Source organism: Heptranchias perlo, chromosome 2, assembly GCF_035084215.1.
Source record: "Heptranchias perlo isolate sHepPer1 chromosome 2, sHepPer1.hap1, whole genome shotgun sequence".
NCBI classification, from domain to species: domain Eukaryota; kingdom Metazoa; phylum Chordata; class Chondrichthyes; order Hexanchiformes; family Hexanchidae; genus Heptranchias; species Heptranchias perlo.
In genome coordinates this window covers 164,949,344-164,975,103 of record NC_090326.1, presented here as the reverse complement: position 1 = coordinate 164,975,103, position 25,760 = coordinate 164,949,344, and the positions used below count along the sequence as shown (strand labels likewise).

Genomic DNA, 25,760 nt, shown 5'->3' with positions numbered 1-25,760 from the left:
AGAAATATCTCAACTGAGATTACTTGAGCTCAAGATCTGTGATCATGAGGCAGAATTGGAGACAATCTGACACATCATGGAGGGAAAGAGGTTTCTGAAGCAAGAGTTCCAGAGGGTAGTCACCCCACTGAAAGATAGGGAGCCGGTAGTGGTAGAGGAAGGAGTGGTGACTATCCACAGGTCAGGGAAATCAAGCAGCAGGAATGACTAGAGAATGATTCTCTCCAACAAGTTTGAAGCGCTGGCTTTCTATGAGGAGAATAAGGACTCCAAACAGGACCATCAAATCGAATACAATGGCACCAAAAAATGAGATGACTCTTGGGGGGGGGAGCGTGGGAAGATGAGCAACTCAGTTCAGAATGCAGGAGTAAGAGGAGATTTAATAGCTATAGAGGTGGACACTACCTTATGTGATCCAGACTATGGTTAGAATTGAGAAATAAAAAAAGGATGCTAGACTTTTGTGGGAGTTGTTTATAGACCTTCAGATAGCTGTCATAAAGTAACGGGATACACAAACACAGAGATCATAGAAGCTTGTTGCAAAAACAGAGTAATTATAATGGGAGACTTTAATTTTCACATAGACTGGGGAAAGCAGAACAGCTCGAGTCCCAAAGGAAGCGAATTTCTTGAGATTCAGGGCAGTTTCTGGAACAATATGTTCTTGAACCAACTAAACTAGTGAATAATCTAATGGTAAGGGAACACCAAGCTAACTGTAACCATAATATGATAGAATTCAATATTAGGTTTGAAAGGAAGAAGGGTGAGTCAAGGTTTTAAATTTAAGTAAGGCTGACTTTGGAGGGATGAGGCAGAAATAGGCTGGGCAGATCTATTATCACAATCTGTAACGTCATGGCCCGGCATATTCCTCACTCTATCATTACCAACAAGCCAGGAGATCAACCCTGGTTCAATGAGGAGTCTGGAAGAGCATGCCAGGAGCAGCACCAGGTGTACCTAAAAATGAGGTGCCAACCTGGTGAAGCTACAACTCAGGACTACATACGTGCTAAACAGCGGAAGCAACATGCTATAGACAGAGCTAAGCGATTCCACAACCAACGGATTGGATCAAAGCTCTGCAGTCCTGCCACATCCAGTCGTGAATGGTGGTGGACAATTAAACAACTAACGAGAGGAGGAGGCTCTGCAAACATTCCCATCCTCAATGATGGCGGAGTCCAGCACGTGAGTGCAAAAGACAAGGCTGAAGTGTTTGCAACCATCTTCAGCCAGAAGTGCCGAGTGGATGATCCATCTCGGCCTCCTCCCGATATCCCCACCATCACAGAAGCCAGTCTTCAGCCAATTCGATTCACTCCACGTGATATCAAGAAACAGCTGAGTGCACTGGATACAGCAAAGGATATGGGCCCCGACAACATCCCAGCTGTAGTGCTGAAGACTTGTGCTCCAGAACTATCTGCGCCTCTAGCCAAGCTGTTCCAGTACAGCTACAACACTGGCATCTACCCGACAATGTGGAAAATTGCCCAGGTATGTCCTGTCCACAAAAAGCAGGACAAATCCAATCCGGCTAATTACCGCCCCATCAGTCCACTCTCAATCATCAGCAAAGTGATGGAAGGTATCGTCGACAGTGCTATCAGGTGGCACTTACTCACCAATAACCTGCTCACCGATGCTCAGTTTGGGTTCCGCCAGGACCACTCGGCTCCAGACCTCATTAGAGCCTTGGTCCAAACATGGACAAAAGAGCTGAATTCCAGAGGTGAGGTGAGGTGAGAGTGACTGCCCTTGACATCAAGGCAGCATTTGACTGAGTGTGGCACCAAGGAGCCCCAGTAAAATTGAAGTCAATGGGAATCAGGGGGAAAACTCTCCAGTGGCTGGAGTCATACCTAGCACAAAGGAAGATGGTAGTGGTTGTTGGAGGCCAATCATCTCAGCCCCAGGACATTGCTGCAGGAGTTCCTCAAGGCAGTGTCCTAGGCCCAACCATCTTCAGCTGCTTCATCAATGACCTTCCCTCCATCATAAGGTCAGAAATGGGGATGTTCGCTGATGATTGCACAGTATTCAGTTCCATTCGCAACCCCTCAAATAATGAAGCAGTCCGAGCCCGCAGGCAGCAAGACCTGGACAACATCCAGGCTTGGGCTCATAAGTGGCAAGTAACATTCGCGTCAGATAAGTGCCAGGCAATGACCATCTTCAACAAGAGAGAGTCTAACCACCTCCCCTTGACATTCAACGGCATTACCATCGCCGAATCCCCCACCATCAACATCCTGGGGGTCACCATTGACCAGAAACTTAACTGGACCAGCCATATAAATACTGTGCCTACAAGACCAGGTCAGAGGCTGGGTATTCTGCGGCGAGTGACTCACCTCCTGACTCCCCAAAGCCTTTCCACCATCTACAAGGCACAAGTCAGGAGTGTGATGGAATACTCTCCACTTGCTTGGATGAGTGCAAGCAACAACACTCAAGAAGCTCGACACCATCCAAGATAAAGCAGCCCGCTTGATTGGCACCCCATCCACCACCCTAAACATTCACTCCCTTCACCACCGGCACACTGTGGCTGCAGTGTGTACCATCCACAGGATGCATTGCAGCAACTCGCCAAGGTTTCTTCAACAGCACCTCCCAAACCTGCGACCTCTACCACCTAGAAGGACAAGAGCAGCAGGCACATGGGAACAACACAACCTGCACGTTCCCCTCCAAGTCGCACACCATCCCGACTTGGAAATATATCGCCGTTCCTTCATCGTCGCTGGGTCAAAATCCTGGAACTCCCTTCCTAACAGCACTGTGGGAGAACCGTCACCACACGGACTGCAGCGGTTCAAGAAGGCGGCTCACCACCACCTTCTCAAGGGCAATTAGGGATGGGCAATAAATGCCGGCCTCGCCAGCAACGGCCACATCCCATGAAAGAATAAAAAAAAGGATAAAACTGTGGATGAACAGTGTGAGGTGTTAAAAAAAGTATTTGGTGCAATTCAAGACCTGTGCATACCCCTAAAGGGCAAGAGCTCTACTTGTGTAATTAAACAACCATGGCTAACAAAGGAAGTGAGAGATAGTATAGAACTAAAAGAAAGGGCTTATACGAAGGCAAAAAACAGTCAAGATCCTGCAGACTGGGAGAGATATAAAGAACAGCAAAGAGATGTACAAGGGAAGTGGTAACAGCTGCTAAAAGAGAATACGAGAAAAAGCTTGCGAGGGGTATCAAGGACGTCACTAAAGGTTTTTAAAAGAGAAAGAGGCTGGTTAAGAATAATGTGGACCCCATAATGACAGGCACAGGTAATACTGTAATTGTTAATCAGGAAATGGCAGACTTATTGAATAGCTACTTTATATCAGTCATCGCAGTTCAAGAGAATAAAAAACAAAGATACACGGAAACTAAAAATAAATCAAGAGGAGGAATTAACTAAATTCAATATAAGTTTAAAAAATGGTGATGGAGAAACTAATGAGATTGATGGTTGACAGATCTTCAGGACCCGATAGTTTCCACCCCAGGGTATTAAAAGAATTGGTGAGGAAATTTTTGATGCATTAGTCATGATCTTCCAAACTCTTTCAATTCAGGAATTGTCCCCTTGGATTGGAAAATTGCCAATGTCACTCCACTACTTAGGAAGGGTAAGAGAGACTAACTAGGAAATGATAGGCTTTATTAGTCTAATGTCAGTTGTAGGGAAGTTACTAGAATCTGTTATTAGGACAGATTGACTGAGCATTTGGACAAATATGAGCTGATCAGAGAGAGCCAGCGTGGATTTGTAAATGGTAAGTCATGTCTAATGAACCTAGTTGAATTTTTTGAGGAGGTAACTAATGTGGTAGATAAGGGAGTTTCTGTGGATGTTATTTATACGGACTTCCAGAAGGCATTCAACAAGGTTCCACATGAGAGACTGTTAACAAAAATGAGAGCGCATGGAATTGGAGGCAACCTAATGGCTCGGATAGGGAATTAGTTAGGAGGTGGAGACAGAGAATAGGGATAATGGGTATGCAATTGGCAAAGTGTGACTAGTGATGTCCCCCAGAGATCGGTACTGGGGCCATTTACAAATGTCTTTGCCGAAGGAATTCAGCACTGCATATCTAAGTTTGCTGATGACACTAAGTTAGATGGTACAGTAAATAGTGTAGGTGGGAGCAGAAAGTTGCAACAGGACATTGATAGATTAAGTGAGTGGGCAAAACTGTGGCAGATAGAGTTCAATGTGGGAAAGTGTGAGGTCATCCACTTTAGAGCTACAGGGGCTAAAAGGGCAGGTTGCATAGACATGGCTTGTATTCCCTTGAATATAGAAGATTGAGGGGTAATCGAGTTGAGGTGTTTAAGATGATTAAAGGAATTGATAGGGTCGAAAGGGAGAAACTATTCCCTCTGGTGGAAGAGTCCAGAACAAGGGGGCATAACCTTAAAATTAGAGCTAGGCCGATCAGGGCTGATGTCAGAAAGCACTTCTTCACACAAAGGGTAGTGGAAATCTGGAACTCCCTCTCCTAAAAAGCTGTTGAGGCTGGGGGTCAATTGAAAATTTCAAAACTGAGATTGATAGATTTTTATTAGGCATGGCTATTAAGGGTTCTGGAACTAAGGCAGGTAGATGGAGTTTAGATATAGATCAGCCATGATCTAACTGAATAGCGGAAGAGTCTCAAGGGGCTGAATGGCCTACTCATGCTCCTATGACTATGAGTCCGATGACGTATCACCTCCTTGGTGCTAGGGTAAGGAACATTTAGGAAAGACCGGAGGTTATGAAAAAGGAGGACAAGCAGCTAGTCATTGTGATCCACGTGGGAGCCAACAATATAGGAAAGAATAGGCCTAAAGTCCTGCAAAAGGAGTTTGGGAGTTTAGGAGTTTAGGAAGTAGAGTGATATTCTCTGGATTACTCCCCAGCCATATATTAGAATAGGGAAGGATGGGATGATTGGGGAACTCAGATAAAGGAGTGGCACCAGTTATGGGAAAGATGGGAACTATACCACAAGGATGGACTGCATCTGAACAGGAAGGGAGATAATGGGCCCGATATTAGGAGGGCGGCGGGTTCGCGGCAGGGGGGTCGACTGGGTGCATCGGTAAGGCTAATTGGATCCACTTACCTGTGCTACCAGCTTTCGCGCTGGAAAGCTGTGCAACGGGCGGACTGCGCATGCGCAGCATAGACTGTCAGCTGGAGGAGCCCTATTTAAAGGGGCAGTCCTCCACTGACTGATGCTGCAGGAAATAGGAAAAATTACACCATGGAGCACCCCAGGGGGAAGGCTGCTCCCAGGTTTAATGATGCCTCACTCCAGGTATTATTGGATGGGGTGAGGAGGAGGGGGAGGACAGAGATCTTCCCCCCGGCGGGCGGGAGGAAGCGGCCTGCTTCTGCCACCAAGAAGGTGGCAGAGGAGGTCACCTGCACCACCAACATATCGCGCACCTGCATACAGTGCAGGAGGCACTTCAATCACCTAAGTAGGTCAGCCAAAGTGAGTATACTTACTTATTCCCCTACACTCCGTCTGCCACATCACCGCCCCCAACCCACATCTCCTTCTGCACTGCCAACATTACTCTATCACATCACTCCTCACACCCACTCCAAGCTCATTCTCATCTTAACTGCACTTACTCACCTCGCCAGTACTCATCCCACCACTACCACTCGACCTAATCCTCATACAATCTCATGGATCTATCTCAAACTCACCCTCTCATGCATCTCTTTCACGGTCAGCCTCACTCAACCTGCCACTACCTGTGCTGCAGCCACAGGGCATGCATCACATATGTGCAGTAGGAAGCGTAAGGCGAAAGTGTCGCGAGCATGAAGGGGATGCACAAGGGTGTTTGAGGGTTTGTCATGGTTTTTACTTATATTTGATTTCTGACCAACTCACATTACATATTATATTGTCACCACTACTGCCACGTCTTTGCGAATCTTGTCTGGTTTGTGCAATAATGCCCTTTCCTGAGTATCACAATGAAGACCCACAACTGATGCCACCCATTGTGTCACTGCAGAGAGGGTGTAGGTGTATTTGCAGGGCTCGGGCCAGCCGGGAGCAGCTCGGCATGAAGGAGACTGCAGATGTCCACGACTACATGTCGAGTGACTCTGAGCCTCCGTGTGCACTGCTGCTCAGAGAGGTCCAGGAAGCTGAGCCTCGGTCTGTGGACCCTGTGGCAAGGGTAGTGCCCTCTGCGACGCATCTCACTCTGCCTTTGCCCTCCCTCCTGCTGTGCAGGTGGATGTGTCACAGAACTGTGTTATGGAGCTCCACGTGTCAGAGGTGGATGGCGTGGCCAGCGAGGCTGGTGATGCTGTTCGTCCTCCGAGGAGGTCATGACTGCAGCTACGGCGGCCCCCATCCGGAAGATGTACATTTGAGGGGGTCCGCAAGGTAGGTACATGTGTCTGGACACTGGGGTAAGTGTGCAAGTTTGTGAATTTTATTGTTAGGAGGGTGGTGGAGGCCAAACTTTGTCCAAAGTGACAGAGTGGCCTCCTGCAATGAGCGAGGGTCTCCCCCCCCAACCTGTTAAATGGACCTTTGCAGCTGCCACAGGCTGATGGCTGCAACACGTCCATTTGAACTGGGAGTATTTCCCCCAGTACGGGAAACAGTCTCAGTTCATTGCAAAATCCCACCCCTCCTAAAATGTTATGTTAATCAGGTCTGTAAATGACTTGAAATACCTTAATGAGTACTTTAAGTGGCACCCCGCCGGCTTTAATTGCCGGCGGGAGCCCCACATGCGGGGGCTGCGCACACATGTCAGCGCGTCACTGGGGAACCCGGAAGTAGGCGGGTTGGAGCCGGGCTCCAGACCCGCCCCAGGAATCCCTGATTTTCGCAGCTCCCCCGCCGCGAACGCACCCGCTCGGGGGTGCGAAAATCGAGCCCAATGAATCAGTAAAATAGATCAATATTGAAGTGGGGGCAGGGCTTCCGGTTGTCTGTTGTGCACGCGCCTCCAAACGCACCTGGAGCTGGGATGCAGTCCTGCTCCAAAAGGCTATTAATTTAACCTCCCACCCACCCCCAACCCATCCGTTCTTGGGGGTTAAAATTACTCACAATGTTAGTTTGGACAAAAAAAATCAAGGGAAAAGGAGCAACTTTAAACAGAAACAAAAACAAAATGCATGTATTGCAATCCTCAGTGTATGGGAAATAAACTGGGGTATTTAGAAGCAATTCTACCACAGGAAGATATTTAACTCGGGCTGGGAATTGGGTGGGCAGGAACTGAGGCAGGCGGCAAACCGTCCTGACCTTGACAGCATGAGACGCAGGAGATTTTCACTCCCAGGCCTCATCTGCATACTACAGGTCAGTTTAGTGTCCAAAATCTGCATCTCCTGGTCTCAAAAGGAAAGTCAAAAAAGTAAAACGACTTATCTTTCTGGGCCTATATTCCCGAAACTCCTCTTCCCACAACAGCTTCTCCGTGTAGGCTTTTGGTTGAAATAGCAGTAAGGCTCCAATGACAAAATCAGAGCTCAAACTGCATATTTAAAGAAAGACACCACTGGTTTCCGGCGCGTGTCCACCTCACCTGCTCAGAATAGCAGGTTAAAACTGTAGCCTGTGGAATCAATGTGGGATGTCGGCAGGTGATTTTAACTGCCAGTGGGCAGGGTTATAATCATCCCTATAGATTTAATAGCAATTACAGAAACTGGAAACTGGGCAGGAAAATAAACATATTGAGTTATGATATTTTTAGAACGAATAAATTAGGCAAGAAAAGAGGGGGTGTTTAATCATGATGTGGAGATGCCGGTGATGGACTGGGGTTGACAATTGTAAACAATTTTACAACACCAAGTTATAGTCCAGCAATTTTATTTTAAATTCACAAGCTTTCGGAGGCTTCCTCCTTCGTCAGGTAAACATTTACCTGACGAAGGAGGAAGCCTCCGAAAGCTTGTGAATTTAAAATAAAATTGCTGGACTATAACTTGGTGTTGTAAAATTGTTTACAAGTGTTTAATCATGTTTAACTAACCTGATAAGAGTTTTTAGATGAGGTAACAGAGAGGGTAGATGAGGGCAATGGAGTTGATGTGCTGTATATGGACTTTCAAAAGGCATTTGATAAAGTGCCGCATGGTAGGCTTATCATCGAGATTGCGGCCCATGGAATAAAGGGGGCAGTAGCAACATGCATACAGAATTGGCTAAGGGACAGGAAACAGAGAGTAGTGGTGAACGGTTGTTTTTCGGACTGGAGGGAGGTGTACAGTGGTGTTCCCCAGGGGTCGGTGCTGGGACCACTGCTTTTCTTGATTTATATTAATGACTTGGAATTGGGTGTACAGGGCACAATTTCAAAATTTGCAGATGACACAAAACTTGGAAGGGTAGTAAACAGTGAGGAGCATAGTGATAGATTTCAAGAGGATATGGACAGGCTGGTGGCTTGGCCAGACGCGTGGCAGATGAAATTTAACTCAGAAAAATGCGAAATGATACATTTTGGTAGGAAGAACGAGGAGAGGCAATATAAACTAGAGGGCACAACTCTAAAACTTAGAAACATAGAAAACAGAAGCAGGAATAGGCCATTTGGCCCTTCGAGCCTGCTCCGCCATTCAATATGATCATGCTGATCCTCTATCTTAATATCATATTCCCGCTCTCTCCCCATACCACTTGATGCCTTCTCTGTCTAGAAATCTATCTAGCTCCTTCTTAAAGACATTCAGTGACTTGGCCACCACAGCCTTCTGTGGTAGAGAATTCCACAGCTTCACCACCCTCTGAGTGAAGAAATTTCTCCTCATCTCAGTCCTAAATGTCCTACCCTGTATCCTGAGACTGTGACCCCTCCTTCTGGACCCACCAGCCAGGGGAAACATCCTCCCTGCATCCAGTCTGTCCAGCCCTGTCAGAATTTTATACGTTTCAATGAGATCCCCTCTCATTCTTCTAAACTCGAGTGAATACAGGCCGAGTCCACCCAATCTCTCCTCAAACGACAGTCCTGCCATCCCAGGAATCAGTCTGGTCAACCTTTGCTGCACTCCCTCTATGGCAAGTATATCCTTTCTTAGGTAAGGAGACCAAAACTGCACACAGTACTCCTGGTGTGGGTCGCACCAAGGCCCTGATTAACTGCAGTCTCGCATCCTCCTCACAACTCACAATCCCCCCTAGCTTTGTGTCGTCAGCAAACTTGGAAATATTACATTTGGTTCCCTCATTCAAATCATTGATATATATTGTGAATAGCTGGGGCTCAAGCACTGATCCCTGCGGTACCCCACTAGTCACTGCCTGCCACCCTAAAAAAAACATTTATTCCTACTCTCTGTTTTCTGTCTGTTAACCAATTTTCAATCCATGCCAGTATATTACGATCAATCCCATGTGCTTTAATTTTGCACACTAACCTCTTATGTGGGACTTTATCAAAGACCTTCTGAAAATCCAAATAAACCATATCCACTGGTTCTCCTTTATCTATTCTACCAGTTACATCCTCAAAAACTCCAGTAGGTTTGTCAAATACGATTTCCCTTTCATAAATCAATGGTGACTTTGTCTAATCCCGTTGATATTTTCTAATTGTCCTGTTATCACATCCTTTATAATAGACTCTATGGAAGTCATGATGACCCTTTATAAAGACACTGGTTTGGCCACAACTGGAGTACTGTGTCCAGTTCTGGGCACCACACTTTAGGAAAGATGCGAAGGCCTTAGAGAGGGTGCTGAAGAGATTTACTAGAATGATTCCAGGAATGAGGGACTTTAGTTACATGGATAGACTGGAAAAACTGGGGTCGTTCTCCTTAGAACAGAGATGGTTGAGAGGAGATTTGATAGAGGTTTTCAAAATCATGAGGGGTCGAGACAGAGTAGATAGACAGAAACTGTTCCCATTGGCGGAAGGGTCAAGAACCAGAGGACTTAGATTTAAGGTGATTGGCAAAAGAACCAAAGGTGACATGAGGAAAAACTTTTTTACACAGTGAGTGGTTAGAATCTGGATGCACTGCTCAAGGGGGTGGTGGAGGCAGATTCAATCATGGCCTCCAAAAGGGAACTGGATAAGTACTTGAAAGGAAAAAAGTTGCAGGACTACAAGGATAGAGCAGGGGAGTGGGACTAGCTGGATTGCTCTTGCATAGAGCCGGCACGGACTCGATGGGCCAAATGGCATCCTTCCATGCTTTCTATGATTCTATGAAAAGAGGAGATATGGCAATATTGGTGAAGGAGAGAATACATGCAGAAGAGAGAAATGATGTACACAAAAAAGAGATTCTGATAGAGTCAATATGGTTAGAGATCAAAGATAAAAAAAAGGATTGTTCCATTAGTGTGGAGTTGTAGTACAGACCCCTAATTGTGGAAGGGAAATCAAAAAGGAAATTGGCACAGATAAGGGAGATGAGTAAGAATAACAAAATTATGGTTATCGAAGATTTTAATTACCTACTCACTGATTTGATCAGGGAGGGAGCATACAGAGAAAAGGGAAATAAATTCCCAAAAAGACTCCTTCCTTAAGCAGTATGTTCATATGCCTAAAGGGGAGAGGGATTGTTAGATCTAGTTATGTGCAATGAAATAGGTCAGGTAGGTGTGTTGAATGTGGGTGAGCACCTCGAGAATAGTGATAATATCATAAGGTTTAAGGTCAAAATAGAAATAGAAAAGGTTTATACAATAACAAGAGCTCCAGGTTGTAAAAAAGGAGACTAATTCAAGTTTCAGAATGCCGAGGATAAATAAAAAGGTTATAAACTAACTAAAATTGAGGCATGTGCAGACGGTAGGCATAAAAATAAGGGAGAATAGATTAGGAAAGGAATAAGGAAAGCAAGGACAGAGTATGAGAAAAGAATAGTAAAGTAGTCTACAATTATATCAGCAAAAAGAGAATTGTTAAATGTGAAGCAGAAGCCCTGAGAGGATAATGAGTTGGTAAAGGATAAGTGAAAATTGATGGGGATACTTAACAAGTATTTCATTTCAGTATTTACAAAGAGAAGGACATGTGAAGGTAAATCCTGAAGTAAATGGGGGGAGAAATAGCAGAGGCTCTAGGTGTTATATTTCAGATGAGTACGAATGTGTGCCAGAGGACTGCAAAGTGGCCAACGTAATACCCATTTTCAAAATGGTAAAAGAGCTAACCCAGGTAATTACAGGCCAGTTAGCTTAACATCTGTGGTGGGGAAAATTCTAGAATGTTCAATTAAGAATGAAATTATTACATATCTAGATGGAGAAAACAGTTAGAAGCAATCAGCAAGGATTTGTTAAGGGAAGGTCGTCTCTGACTAACTTGATTGAATTTTTTGAAGAGATAACAAGGAGGGTAACAGAGAGTAGGGATAATGGGTAGGTACTCACATTGGCAGGATGTGACGAGTGGAGTCCCGCAGGGATTTGTCTTGGGGCCTCAATTATTCACAATATTTATTAACGACTTAGATGAAGGCATAGAAAGTCTCATATCTAAGTTTGCCGATGACACAAAGATTGGTGGTATTGTAAGCAGTGTAGATGAAAACATCAAATTACAAAGCGATATTGATAGATTAGGTGAATGGGCAAAACTGTGGCAGATGGAATTCAATGTACACAAATGTGAGGTCATCCACTTTGGATCAAAAAAAGATAGAACAGGGTACTTTCTAAATGGTAAAAAGTTAAAAACAGTGGATGTCCAAAGGGACTTAGGGGTTCAGGTACATAGATCATTGAAGTGTCATGAACAGGTGCAGAAAATAATCAAGAAGGCAAATGGAATGCTGGCCTTTATATCCAGAGGACTGGAGTACAAGGGGGCAGAAGTTATGCTGCAGCTATACAAAACCCTAGTTAGACCGCACCTGGAGTACTGTGAGCAGTTCTGGGCACCGCACTTTCGGAAGGACATATTGGCCTTGGAGGGAGTGCAGCGTAGCTTTATTAGAATGATACTCGGACTTCAAGGGTTAAGTTACAAGGAGAGATTACACAAATTGGGGTTGTATTCTCTCAAGTTTAGAAGGTTAAGGGGTGATCTGATCGAAGTTTATAAGATATTAAGGGGAACAGATAGGGTGGATAGAGAGAAACTATTTCCGCTGGTTGGGGATTCTAGGAGTAGGGGACACAGTCTAAAAATTAGAGCCAGACCTTTCAGGAGTGAGATTAGAAAACATTTCTACACACAAAGGGTTGTAGAAGTTTCGAACTCTCTTCCGCAAACGGTAATTGATACTAGCTCAATTGCTAAATTTAAATCTGAGATAGATAGCTTTTTGGCAACCAAAGGTATTAAGGGATATGGGCCAAAGGCAGGTATATGGTGTTAGATCACAGATCAGCCATGATCTTATCAAATGGCGGAGCAGGCACGAGGGGCTGAATGGCCTACTCCTGTTCCTATCTTCCGATGTAACGCATTTGATGTAATGTATATGCATCCAGGAGAGCTTTTTGAGTGCATCCAGGAGAGCTTTTTGAGCCAGCATGTAGAAAGTCCTACAAGAGAGGGGGCGGTACTGAACCTAATTCTAGGGAATGTGGCCGGCCAAGTGGAAGAAGTGCTAGTAGGTGAGCACTTTGGTGACAGTGACCATAATTCGGTGAGATTTAAGGTGGTCATGGAAAAGGACAGGGAGGGGCCGGAAATAAAGGTTCTAAATTGGGGGAAGGCCGATTTTAATAGGATAAGGCAGGATCTGGCCAAAATGGACTGGGATCAGCTGCTTGTAGGAAAATCCGCATCGGAGCAATGGGAGTCTTTCAGAAGGGAGATTGAGACCATACAATGGCAACATGTTCCCGTAAAGGTCAAGGGTGGTTCCAAGAACTCCAGGGAACCTTGGATGTCAGGGGATATACGAGAATGGATTAGGAAAAAAAGGAGGGCTTTTGGCAGATACAAAAGGCTAAAGACGGAGGAAGCCCTAGAGGAGTACAAAAAGTGCAGGGGGATACTTAAAAAAGAAATTAGGAGATCAAGGAGGGGCCATGAAATAACACTGGCGAGCAAAATAAAGGAAAATCCTAAGATGTTTTATAAGTATATTAAGGGTAAGAGGATGACTAGGGAAAAAATAGGGCCCATTAGGGACAAAAATGGCAATCTGTGTGTGGAGCCGGCAGATGTAGGAGGGGTTCTAAATGAATTTTTTGCATCTGTTTTCACTATGGAGAAAGACGATGTAGACATAGAAATACGGCAGGGGGACTGTGATATACTCGAACATATTAACATCGAGCGGGAGGAGGTATTGGCGGTTTTAGCAGGCCTAAAAATGGATAAATCCCCAGGCCCGAACGAAATGTATCCCAGGCTACTGTGTGAGGCAAAGGAGGAGATTGCGGGGGCTCTGACACATATATTCAGAACCTCTCTGGCCACAGGGGATGTGCCAGAGGACTGGAGAACCGCTAATGTAATACCATTATTCAAGAAGGGGAGTCGGGAAAAACCGGGGAACTACAGGCCAGTGAGCCTAACATCAGTGGTAGGAAAATTATTGGAAAAAATTCTGAAGGACAAAATTAGTCTCCACTTGGAGAAGCAAGGATTAATCAGGGATAGTCAACATGGCTTTGTCAAGGGAAGATCATGTCTGACTAATTTGATTGAATTTTTTGAGGGGGTGACTAGGCGTGTGGATGAGGGTAACACAGTGGATGTGGTATACATGGATTTCAGTAAGGCCTTCGATAAAGTCCCCCACAGGAGACTGGTCAAGAAGGTACGAGCCCATGGAATCCAGGGTGCCTTGGCACTTTGGATACAAAACTGGCTTAGTGGCAGAAGGCAGAGGGTGATGGTCGAAGGTTGTTTTGTGACTGGAAGCCTGTGGCCAGTGGGGTACCACAGGGATCGGTGCTGGGTCCCTTGCTGTTTGTGGTCTACATTAATGACTTGGATATGAATGTAAAAGGTATGATCAGTAAGTTCGCTGATGATACAAAGATTGGTAGGGTGGTAAATAGCGAGGAGGATAGCCTCAGTCTGCAGGACGATATAGATGGGTTGGTCAGATGGGCGGAACAGTGGCAAATGGAATTTAACCCGGAAAAGTGCGAGGTGATGCACTTTGGAGGGACTAACAAGGCAAGGGAATACACAATGAATGGGAGGACCCTAGGCAAGACAGAGGGTCAGAGGGATCTTGGTGTGCAAGTTCACAGATCCCTGAAGGCGGCGGAACAGGTAGATAAGGTGGTAAAGAAGGCATATGGGATACTTGCCTTTATTAGCCGAGGCATAGAATATAAGAGCAAGGAGGTTATGATGGAGCTGTATAAAACACTGGTTAGGCCACAGCTGGAGTACTGTGTGCAGTTCTGGTCGCCACACTACAGGAAGGATGTGATTGCTTTGGAGAGGGTGCAGAGGAGATTCACCAGGATGTTACCAGGGCTGGAGCGCTTCAGCTATGAAGAGAGACTGGGAAGATTGGGTTTGTTTTCCTTGGAGCAGAGGAGGCTGAGGGGGGACATGATTGAGGTGTACAAAATTATGAGGGGCACAGATAGGATGGATACTAAGGAGCTTTTTCCCTTCGTTGAGGGTTCTATAACAAGGGGACATAGATTCAAGGTAAAAGGCGGGAGGTTTAGAGGGGATTTGAGAAAGAACTTTTTCACCCAGAGGGTGGTTGGAGTCTGGAACTCACTGTCTGAAAGGGTTGTGGAGGCAGGAACCCTCACAACATTCAAGAAGCATTTGGATGAGCACTTGAAATGCCATAGCATACAAGGCTACGGACCAAATGCTGGAATATGGGATTAGAGTAGACAGGGCTGATGGCAGACGCGGACACGATGGGCCGAAGGGCCTCTATCCGTGCTGTTTAACTCTATGACTCTATATGGATTTTAGCAAGGCTTTTGAAAAGCTCCCACATAGCAGACTGGTCAAAAAAGTAAAAGCCCATGGGATCCAAGGAAAAGTGGCTAGTTGGATCAAAAATTTGCTCAGTGGCAGGACGCAAAGGGTAATGGTTGACGGGTGTTTTGGCGACTGGAAGGCTGATTCCAGTGGGGTTCTGCAGGCTCAGTACTAGGTCCCTTGCTTTTTGTGGTATATATTAATGATTTGGACTTGAATATGGGGGTTTTAATCAAGAAGTTTGCAGATGATGCAAAACTTGGCCATGTGGTTGACAGTGAGGAGGAAAGCTGTAGACTGATAGGGTATGGTAGCATAGTGGTTATATTGCTGGACTGGTAATCGGGAGTCATGAATTCAAATCCTGCTACTGACAGCTGGGGAATTTAAATTCAGTTAATTAAATAAAATCTGGAACTAAAAAAAAAGTGTCAGTAATGGTGGCCATGAAACTACTGGATTGTCGTTAAAAACCCATCTGGTTCACTAATGTCCTTTAGGGAAGGAAACCTGCTGTCCTTACCGGTCTGGCCTATATGTGACTCCACAGCAATGTGGTTGATTCTTAATGGCCTAGCAAGCCACTCAGTTGTGCAATCTCGCTTAAAAAAAGTCATAATAAGAATAAAACCTGACGGACCACGCAGCATCAGACCAATAAGGCACCAGACACGACAAAGGCAAACCAAGCCCAGTCGACCCTGCAAAGTCCTCCTCACTAACATCTGGGCACTTGTGCCAAAATTGGGAGAGCTGTCCCACAGACTAGTCAAGCAATAGCCTGACATAGCCATACTCACAGAATCATACCTTTCAGCCAACGTCCCAGACTCTTCCATCACCATCCCTGGGTATGTCCTGTCCCACCGGCAGGACAAACCCACCAGAGGTGGCGGTACAGTGATATACAGTCAGGAGGGAGTAGCCCTGGGAGTCCTCAACATTGACTCTGGACCCCATGAAACCTCATGGCATCAGGTCAAACACGGGCAAGGAAACCGCCTGCTGATTACCACCTATCATCAATCCTCCTCCATGTTGAACACCACTTGGAGGAAGCACTGAGGGTAGCAAGAGCACAGAATGTACTCTGGGTGGGGGACTTCAATGTTCATCACCAAGAGTGGCTCGGTAGCACCACTACTGACCGATCTGGCCAAGTCCTGAAGGACATAGCTGCCAGACTGGGCCTGCCGCAGGTGGTGAGCGAACCAACACAAGGGAAAAACCTACTTGACCTCGTCCTCACCAATCTACCTGTCGCAGATGCATCTGTCCATGACAGTATTGGTAGGAGTGACCACCGCACAGTCCTTGGGGAGATGAAGTCCCAGCTTCACTCTGAGGACATCATCCAACGTGTTGTGTGGCACCACCACTGTGCTAAATGGGATAGATTCAGAATAGATTTAGCAGCTCAAAACTGGGCATCCATGAGGTGCTGTGGGCCATCAACAGCAGCACAATTGTATTCCAGCACAATTTGTAACCTCATGGCCCAGCATATTCCTCACTCTACCATTACTAACAAGCCAGGGGATCAACCCTGGTTCAATGAGGAGTGTAGAAGAGCATGCCAGGAGCAGCACCAGGCGTACCTAAAAATGAGGTGCCAACCTGGTGAAGCTGCAACTCAGGAATACATGCATGCTAAACAGCGGAAGCAACATGCTATAGACAGCTAAGCGATTCCACAACCAACGGATCAGATCAAAGTTCTGCAGTCCTGCCACATCCAGTCATGAATGGTGGTCGACAATTTAACAACTAACGGGAGGAGGAGGTTCTGTAAACATCCCCGGCCTCAATCATGGCAGAGTCCAGTACGTGAGTGCAAAAGACAAGACTGAAGCATTTGCAACCATCTTCAGCCAGAGGTGTCGAGTGGAACGATACATCTTGGCCTCCTCCCGATATCCCCACCATCACAGAAGCCAGTCTTCAGCCAATTCGATTCACTCCACGTGATATCAAGAAACGGCTGAGTGCACTGGATACAGCAAAGGCTATGGGCCCCGACAACATCCCAGCTGTAGTGTTGAAGACTTGTGCTCCAGAACTAGCTGCGCGTGCCAGCCAAACTGTTCCAGTACAGCTACAACACTGGCATCTACCCAACAATGTGGAAAATTGCCCAGGTATGTCCTGTCCACAAAAAGCAGGACAAATCCAATCCAGCCAATTACCGCCCCATCAGCCTACTCTCAATCATCAGCAAAGTTATGGAAGGTGTTGTCGACAGCGCTATCAAGCAGCACCTGCTCACCGATGTTCAATTTGGGTTCCGCCAGGACCACTCGGCTCCAGGCCCCATTACAGCCTTGGTCCAAACATGGACAAAAGAGCTGAATTCCAGAGGTGAGGTGAGAGTGACTGCCCTTGACATCAAGGCAGCATTTTACTGAGTGTGGCACCAAGGAGCCCTAGTAAAATTGAAGTCAATGGGAATCAGGGGGAAAACTCTCCAGTGGCTGGAGTCATACCGAGCACAAAGGAAGATGGTAGTGGGTGTTGGAGGCCAATCATCTCAGCCCCAGGACATTGCTGTAGGAGTTCCTCAGGGCAGTGTCCTCGGCCCAACCATTTTCAGCTGCTTCATCAATGACCTTCCCTCCATCATAAGGTCAGAAATGGGGATGTTCGCTGATGATTGCACAGTGTTCAGTTCCATTCGCAACCCCTCAAATAATGAAGCAGTCCGTGCCCGCATGCAGCAAGACCTGGACAACATCCGGGCTTGAGCTGATAAGTGGCAAGTAACATTCGCACCAGACAAGTGACAGGCAATGACATATCCAACAAGAGATAATCTAACCACCTCCCCTTGACATTTAACGGCATTACCATCGCCGAATCCCCCACCATCAGCATCCTGGGGGTCACCATTGACCAGAAACTTAACTGGACCAGCCACATAAATACTGTGCCTACAAGAGCAGGTAAGAGGCTGGGTATTCTGCGGCGACTGACTCACCTCCAGACTCCCCAAAGCCTTTCCACCATCTACAAGGCACAAGTCAGGAGTGTGATGGAATACTGTCCACTTGCCTGGATGAGTGCAGCTCCAATAACACTCAAGAAGCTCGACACCATCCAGGACAAAGCAGCCCGCTTGATTGGCACCCCATCCACCACCCTAAACATTCACTCCCTTCACCACCGGCGCACTGTGGCTGCAGTGTGTACCATCCGCAGGATGCACTGCAGCAACTCGCCAAGGTTTCTTCGACAGCACAACCCAAACCCGCGACCTCTACCACCTTGAAGGACAAGGGCAGCAGGCACATGGGAACAACATCACCTTCATGTTCCCCTCCAAGTCACACACCATCCCGACTTGGAAATGTATCGCCGTTCCTTCATCGTTGCTGGATCCCTGTGGGAGAACCTTCACCACATGGACTGCAGTGGTTCAAGGCGGCGGCTCACCACCACGTTCTCAAGGGCAACTGGGGATGGGCAATAAATGCTGGCCTCGCCAGCGACACCCACATCCCATGAATGAATAAAAAAAAGACTGCAGGAAGATATCAACTGACTGAATTCCATTTGGCATTGTTCTGCAGAAAAATGGCAAATGGAATTCAATCCAGACAAGTGTGAGGTAATGCATTTGGGGAGGGCAAACAAGGCAAGGGATTACACAATAAATGGGAGGATGCCAAAAGGTGTAGAGGAACAAAGGGACCTTGGAATGCATGTCCACAGATCTCTAAAGGTAGCCGGCCAGGTAGATAAGGTGGTTAAAAAGGTATAAGGGATTCTTTCCTTTACTAGCTGAGGCAAAGAATATAAGAGCAGGGAGGTTATGTTAGAACTGTATAAAACATTGGTTAGGCCACAGCTTGAGTACTGCATACAGTTCTGGTCACCACATTACAGGAAAAATGTGATTGCACTAAAGAGGGTACAAAGGAGATTTATGAGGGTGTTGCCAGGACTGGAGAATTTTAGCTCTGAGAAAAGATTGGATTTGCTGGGGTTGTTTTCTTTGAAGCAAAGGCTGAGGGGAGATTTAATTGAGGTATATAAAATTATGACGGGTCTAGATAGAGTGAATAGGGAGGTCCTATTTCCCTTTGTAGAGGGGTCAGTGACCAGGAGGCATAGATTTAAAGTAATTGGTAGAAGGGTTAGAGGGGAGCTGAGGAGAATTTTTTTCACCCAGAGGGTGGTGGGGGTCTGGAACTTACTGCCTGAAAGGGTGGTAGAGACAGAAACCCTCAACTCATTTAAAAAGTACTTGGATGTGCACTTGGAATGCCGTAACCTGCAGGGCTACGGACCAAGTGCATTGCCCTCATCGACCCTCTCTGTTACCTCATCAAAAGACTCAAAAATGTACTGCCTTGAGTATAAAAGATTGAGGGGTGATCTGATCGAGGTGTTTAAAATGTTAAAAGGATTCAACAGGGTAGGTACAGAGAAACTATTTCCTCTGGTCGTGGAATCAAGAATGAGGGGACATGACCCTAAAAGTACAGCTAGAACATTTAGGAGAGAAATCAGGAAGCACTTTATCATACAAGGGGTAGTCGAAATCTGGAATTCTCTCCCCAGAAAGGCTGTGGATGCTGGGACAATTGAAGCTTTCAAAACTGAGATAGAAAGATTTTTGTCAGATAAGGGTATCAAGGGATATGAACCTAAGGCGAGTAAATGGAGTTCAGGTACAGACCAGCCATGATCTAATTGAATGTCATAGCAAACTCAAGAGGCTGAATGGCCTGCTCCTGTTCCTATGTATTGCCTGTGGCAGAGGAAGACAGATGCGAGGCAGCTCAGCGGCAACTGACTTATAAGTGAGTTTAGCCTATAACGGGCAGAGTGTATTTTTTTATGATACAAGGAATAATAGGAAATGGAAGTATCTCACTGGAAAACTATTGTATTCATTCATATATATTTGATGTAAAATAAATCAGTTTGTTAGTTTACAATCAGCTAGAATACATTTCAGTCTGCCTTCCAAAAAAACAGGAAAATTCAACTGGAAAAACATGCAAGATCATAGTATCCCGTACACAGCAGTTACATCAGGAAGGCACCGCCAATTACCCATCCGGCGCTGACCTTGCTGGAATACATGGGCCTTGATATTAACTCCCCCCACATCGGGCAGGAGAGGGTCGGGAGGAGGGTGTTAAAAATGGAAAAACGAGGAACGCGACTCCAACCCACCGGGTACGCGCCTGCCGCCATTATCATGTTTCGTGGCACGCCGTGGAGACGTGGGACATTTCATTAACATATATAAATAAAGCACCAACGGTTCAATTGGGAGCCTGATTTAAATCTAACAGTTGCCACGCGGGTTTCCCAGGGCTCAGGAAACCCGGTAGTGAAAGCAGGCAGGGGCTACCGGCTCAAGAAGGTAAGTGCCTTTCACAGCACTTGCTCTCCCTGGCCCCTCAAGGAAGCCTTCGGCCTCCCTGTCAATCGTGGCCTCCATCTCCCCCCCCCAGCACCGATGTCTTCTCCATGCCACTATCGTGGATGACCTCCCCTCCCTAGCACCGATGAGCGGCCTTCCCTCCTCCCATGATGGCCTCTCTTCCCCAATCCCCCAAGCCTCAATATCCAGCATTCCCCTCTCCCACAATGGTCTCTCTCTCCACCCCCAATCCCTGATCTCCGGCCTTCCCCCCTCCCAATTGCCGGGGTCCATCCCCATGGGTTCCCCGGCTGCGGCCTCCAACGCCTGGTTTTCCCGTCCAGCAGCCGGCCAGGCTGTCAATTTTGTCAGCTGCCAGTCGGGAAACTGAAGAAAAGAAGGATGAGGTTCTGCCCTCCACGACCCAGCCTCAACGTGTTCCCTGGCCATTCTTGCCCTTCCCCACACCCTCCCAGTCAACTCATAAATATCGGGGTCATGGGGTCAATGGGATATCCAGAGAAGGTGAGTTCAAAATCCATATGGTTCACTAATGCCCTTTAGGGGAGGAAAACTGCAGTCCTCACTTTGTCTGGCCTATATGTGACTCCAGTCCCACACCAAAATGTTTGTCACACTGAAGTGGCCCAGCAAGCACTCAGGTTTACTTTGGACCTAAAAAGGATAGATCAGAGTACTATCTGAATGGTGAAAAGCTCGAAACAGTGGAAGTCCAGAGAGACTTAGGGGTCCATGTACATAGATCATAAAAATGTCATGGACAGGTACAGAAAATAATCAAAAAGGCTAATGGAATGCTGGCCTTTATATCTAGAGGACTAGAATACAAGGGCTAGAAGTTATGCTACAGCTATACAAAGCCCTTGTTATATCATGCCTGGAGTACTATGTTCAGTTCTGGGCACCGCACCTCAGGAAGGATATGTTGGCCTTGGAGGGAGTAGATTTACTCGAATGATACTTGGACTCCAAGGGTTAAATTACGAGGGGAGATTACACAAACTAGGGTTGTACTCCCTGGAATTTAGAAGATTATGGATTTGATCAAAGTTTTCAAGATATTAATGGGAACTGACAGAATAGATAGAGATAAACTATTTCTGCTGGCTGGGGAGCCTAGGACTAGGGGACAAAGCCTAAAAATTAGAGCCCAGACTTCCAGGAGTGAAGTTAGGAAACACGCAAAGGATGGTAGAAGTTGATGCTAGCTCAATTGTTAATTTTAAATCTGAGATTGATAGATTTTTGTTAACCAAAGATATTAAGGGATATGGAGCTACAGCAGATATATGGAGTCAGGTCACAGATCAGCGATGAACTCACTGAATGGCTGAACAGGCTCGAGGGGCTAAATAGCCTACTCCTGTTCCTATGTTCCTATCAAACAAGAAGGTGGCCCACCACCTATTAAAATTGGATAGCCATGTGATGAAGGATAGAATGCTAGAGCCTGGTCTTTAGTTGCTTCCAAGCCTTTATTTACAGAGAATCCTCTTACATATACCCCATCCACTAGCTAAGCTCTCCTATAAAAAGGATACAAGAGTTGCCAATCGGCAACCCACCACCTGATTACAATTAACACCAATTGATACAAATCATATAACTAACAGATTCTCTTCTCTCTCTTCAAATAAAAAAACTATATATATACACAATACTAACAAAAATTTAAAAAAACAAAACCTTCCATACTCTTTACAATTCGCACCATTACACTGTGAGGCGACCCTTCTCCAGGATCCCGAATAAATTCTTTGTACATGTACCTCTGTTAGTAAAATAATCCGACAGTTGATGGCTAGAATCCACCCATTTAATTTTAGAGATTTCCTTGTTTCAAGCCAGCAGGGCCAATCCGTAATCTTTTCTCACTCACATTTTTCGTAGAGTGTACATTATCCCACAACGAACGATTGTCTATGTAACATTCAATGGGTATACTATCTTCAGTACTCCCATTGTACAGGATATCACTCAAAATAGTTTCCAAATAGAATCCCATATCCACTGCGTCGACAAGAGCCAGTATCTCAGTACTTTCAACAACCCTTTTTATTTTCTTAGCTTCCCAAGCTAAAGGACAATATTCCCCATTCTCAATCATAAGAAACACTATGAAACCAGCTGCACTAAAGTACCCATCAGAAAAATTAGCATGTGAAGCATCACTAAAGATAACTAGCTTCATTTTCTTCGGGTCACCTAAGGATAGGAACTTAAGTACACATTTATCTATACTTAATTTTTGTAATGTTTTATTTGCCCTTATAACATTCTCCAACACATCAACACTAGCATCTGGTCTAGTCTGAGTGCACAACCAGTTCAACTGACCAATCAAGCTTCGTAATTGCTCTGAATCTTCTTTAGATATAACACCACCTTCCTGGGATGACCTAGTACAATTCACTGGGATGGGAGTAATCTAAACCAATATATTTAAAAACCCCACAGGCCTGATTCCCAATTTTAAATTCTACTCTAATCTTATTAATAACGGATTTCTCAAATTCCGCAGTACCACCCCATAAGAAATCATCAACATGCATCATGAAGATGCCTGAAAGTTTTCCGTTACGGTACCAATAAAACATTGTGGGATTTGCTTTTAGTTGAATACAACCTATTTACAGCAAAACAGATCTCACCGAAAAATACCATACCCTGGAAGCATCATTCAGGCCATAGATGCATTTGTTTAGCTTCCATAGTTTTCCTTCTGCATCTGCTGCCTCTTTAGGCAATTTCAAAAACACTTCTCTCTGAAAAGTATCGCTCTGCAGAAACACAGCTTTTATGTCAATTGACCTAGACTCCCATGAAAATGTTGCCAAAAGAGCCAAAATGATTTTTAAAATTACCTTTCCAGCAGTGGGAGAATCCACTCGAACATCTGTATCACCCAGTTTCTCTTCAAAACCCCTAGCTACCAACCTCACTTTAGCCTTATAAGTCCCATCTGCAAGGACTTTTTCAGTACAAACCCATCTGTGACAAAGCTGCTTGAGCCTTATCTGTTATCTCAGAATAAACTCCAAATTCTTTTCAACTATCTAACTCCCTTTATTTTGCCTCTCTTACTCATTTATCCTCAAGTCTATTGGCAGCCACTAAAACTTCACGATCATGAGGACTTCTGCTGCTAGTTCTGTGGTCTTTGTTTCAGTGTCTGAGTTGGTTAATCTACGTCCTCGAAGGACTACTAATGCGAGATCTCCCTCTTTCATCTCTAATTCGTGATCGTTTTCTGATGTGAGATTCACTTCTGGACTCCCTAGCACTACTCGAACTCTGCTTTCGTACTGTCCACTCTTTTATCCCATTCTTCCAGTCCAATGGACCTCATGGCCATCATCCTGAACATTCAACCAAAATTTAAACCTACCAGTAGCTTTGCCTGCACATTCCAAAATTGTTGCATCCCTCCATTCATTAGTCCCTCCTGGAACATATGTCACTCGTGTACATACTTTGGGTAATTGTTCTTTGGATGTGATAGCTCTGTCATGTGTTTCTTGATCACAGACATTACCCCTATCCAGCTCTTGATCTATCTCATTCTGTTCCTCGGGAACCTCTTCAAAACAATCATGAATACCTGAGGCACCTTGTAGCTCATTTACTTCTATCAACTGCTCAGAGTCCGAGATTTTATAATTAATTCCAATTAATCGTGAGGAATGAACCTTATTAGTTTGATTGCCATGTTGGACAATTACTGTCTTATCATCACGACCTATTACCTTACCAGGGTCTTTCCATTCCCTATGTCCCTCTCTTTTATAGTATACCAAATCTCCCGAAATGAACTCTATCTCAGATGATCTAATACGATACCTTCAATGCTGTACGAGTTTTCTCTGATACCTCAGCCTTGATAAAAGCCCATCTCCCTGCATGCATAGCATTTAAATGATCAGAAAAAATGGCACTAATTGTAATACCTTCTAGAGCAGGAGGATTATCACAAAGAACAGAAGGTAATTTGGGATTGCACCTATAGACTAGTTGGTAAGGACTATATCCTCCAACCATCTGAAGAGAATTCTTTGCATGAATTGCCCATGCTAGGGCAGTTGACTCTGGTCGATCAGCCAAAATTTTATGCACCGTGCTATCAATCACAGCATGATTCCTTTCACAAAGACCATTGCTAAAAGGGCTCTCAGCTGCTGTATTCATGACAATTCTATTGATATTCTCACACATTTCTCTGAACTCCGCGTTAGCGAATTCACCTCCTTTATTGGTCAAAATCTTTGCTGGTGTCCCAAGTCCAGTCCTTATCCATTTTTCCATAATTTTATCGAGAATAACCTTCTTCTCCTTACTATATATTAGTGTTGAAATACTAAATCTCGTAGCCAGGTCAACAAAATGTAAGATGAAAATATTTCTGTCTTTGTCCCATACCTTTAGATCTACCTCGTTAAAGTCACGTGCTAATGGAACACTTACAATAGCATTTGGGACGTCCATATATACTTCTTACAGATTTCACAGTCCTCACTAATCTCTTCTATGAGTCTTGTATATTCCTCATCAACTACACCTGCATCTTTTAGCAGGATCTTTAAACATTGACATGTAGGTTGGGCAAATTGTCTATGCAATTTTAAGAAAATTTGTTTTTTTTTCTCTCTTATCCTTATCGCCTGAGGCCATTAGTACTTATCTAACACACTGATGCGAAACATCAGGCTTTATTAAGGAAATACAATAATCCCCTGACTGGGTAAATTGCAGATCAACCAATTTCCTCAAAAATTGCCTCATCGTGTTCCATGTCAAGTTTCATTTTTGCCTTTTTCATGGAAGGTTCACCCAAAAGCATAGGTATCTCACTAGAGACGACATCCGTACTTATAAAATAGTTTACTCCAGCTATCTTACATGGAATTACCACTCTCTTGAGTGACCTCAAGGTCCTGTCATTTCCAAACCTAAAACATGTAGAACTTTTATATTCCTTAACATTGCTTCGATCTTCACTACTTAGTGAATCAAGATAACATTTTAACCAATCCACCCCGCCTAGAGTTGAAGTACATGCACTATCTAACACCGCACAATTAAAGGAATCCGCGATTAGTATGTTCATCACAGGATTAAAACTCTTCATAACCAGTATAATCTGTCCATGTTCATCATTATCTTCATCCTCTTCCTCAGGACTACTTTCTTCATGCATCATTTCAAAGACCCTGCATCTTCGCTCTGGGCAATTCGTCTCTTAATGATACTGAGAGTCACATCTAAAGCATTACCTGATTTTTCCTTGGGCATTCCTGGAATTTATTTGCCCGTTATTAGTCACAATTTTGTCTTCTGTTGATATAACTGGATCTGCCGTACCTGCTTTCATCACCAATCTGGCTGTCTTTAATCCTTCCGCCATATTGACGCCTGCATCCGGTCTCTTGAAAATTTTGAAACCTGAACTGGCGACTGCATTTAGCATCTGGAACATTTCGAAAC

At 45.1% G+C, this 25,760-nt stretch overlaps 1 protein-coding gene across 1 annotated transcript in view; it reads right to left on the bottom strand.

The window, feature by feature from the left end:
* LOC137332533 (speriolin-like protein) overlaps nt 1-25,473 on the bottom strand; it is a 76,487-nt gene extending 51,014 nt beyond the window's left edge. The window contains exon 1 of the mRNA XM_067996444.1: nt 25,353-25,473. Within this exon, the coding sequence (XP_067852545.1) occupies nt 25,353-25,473 (121 nt within the window). The remainder of the gene's footprint in view (nt 1-25,352) is intronic.
* Between the last annotated feature and the right edge of the window lie 287 nt (nt 25,474-25,760).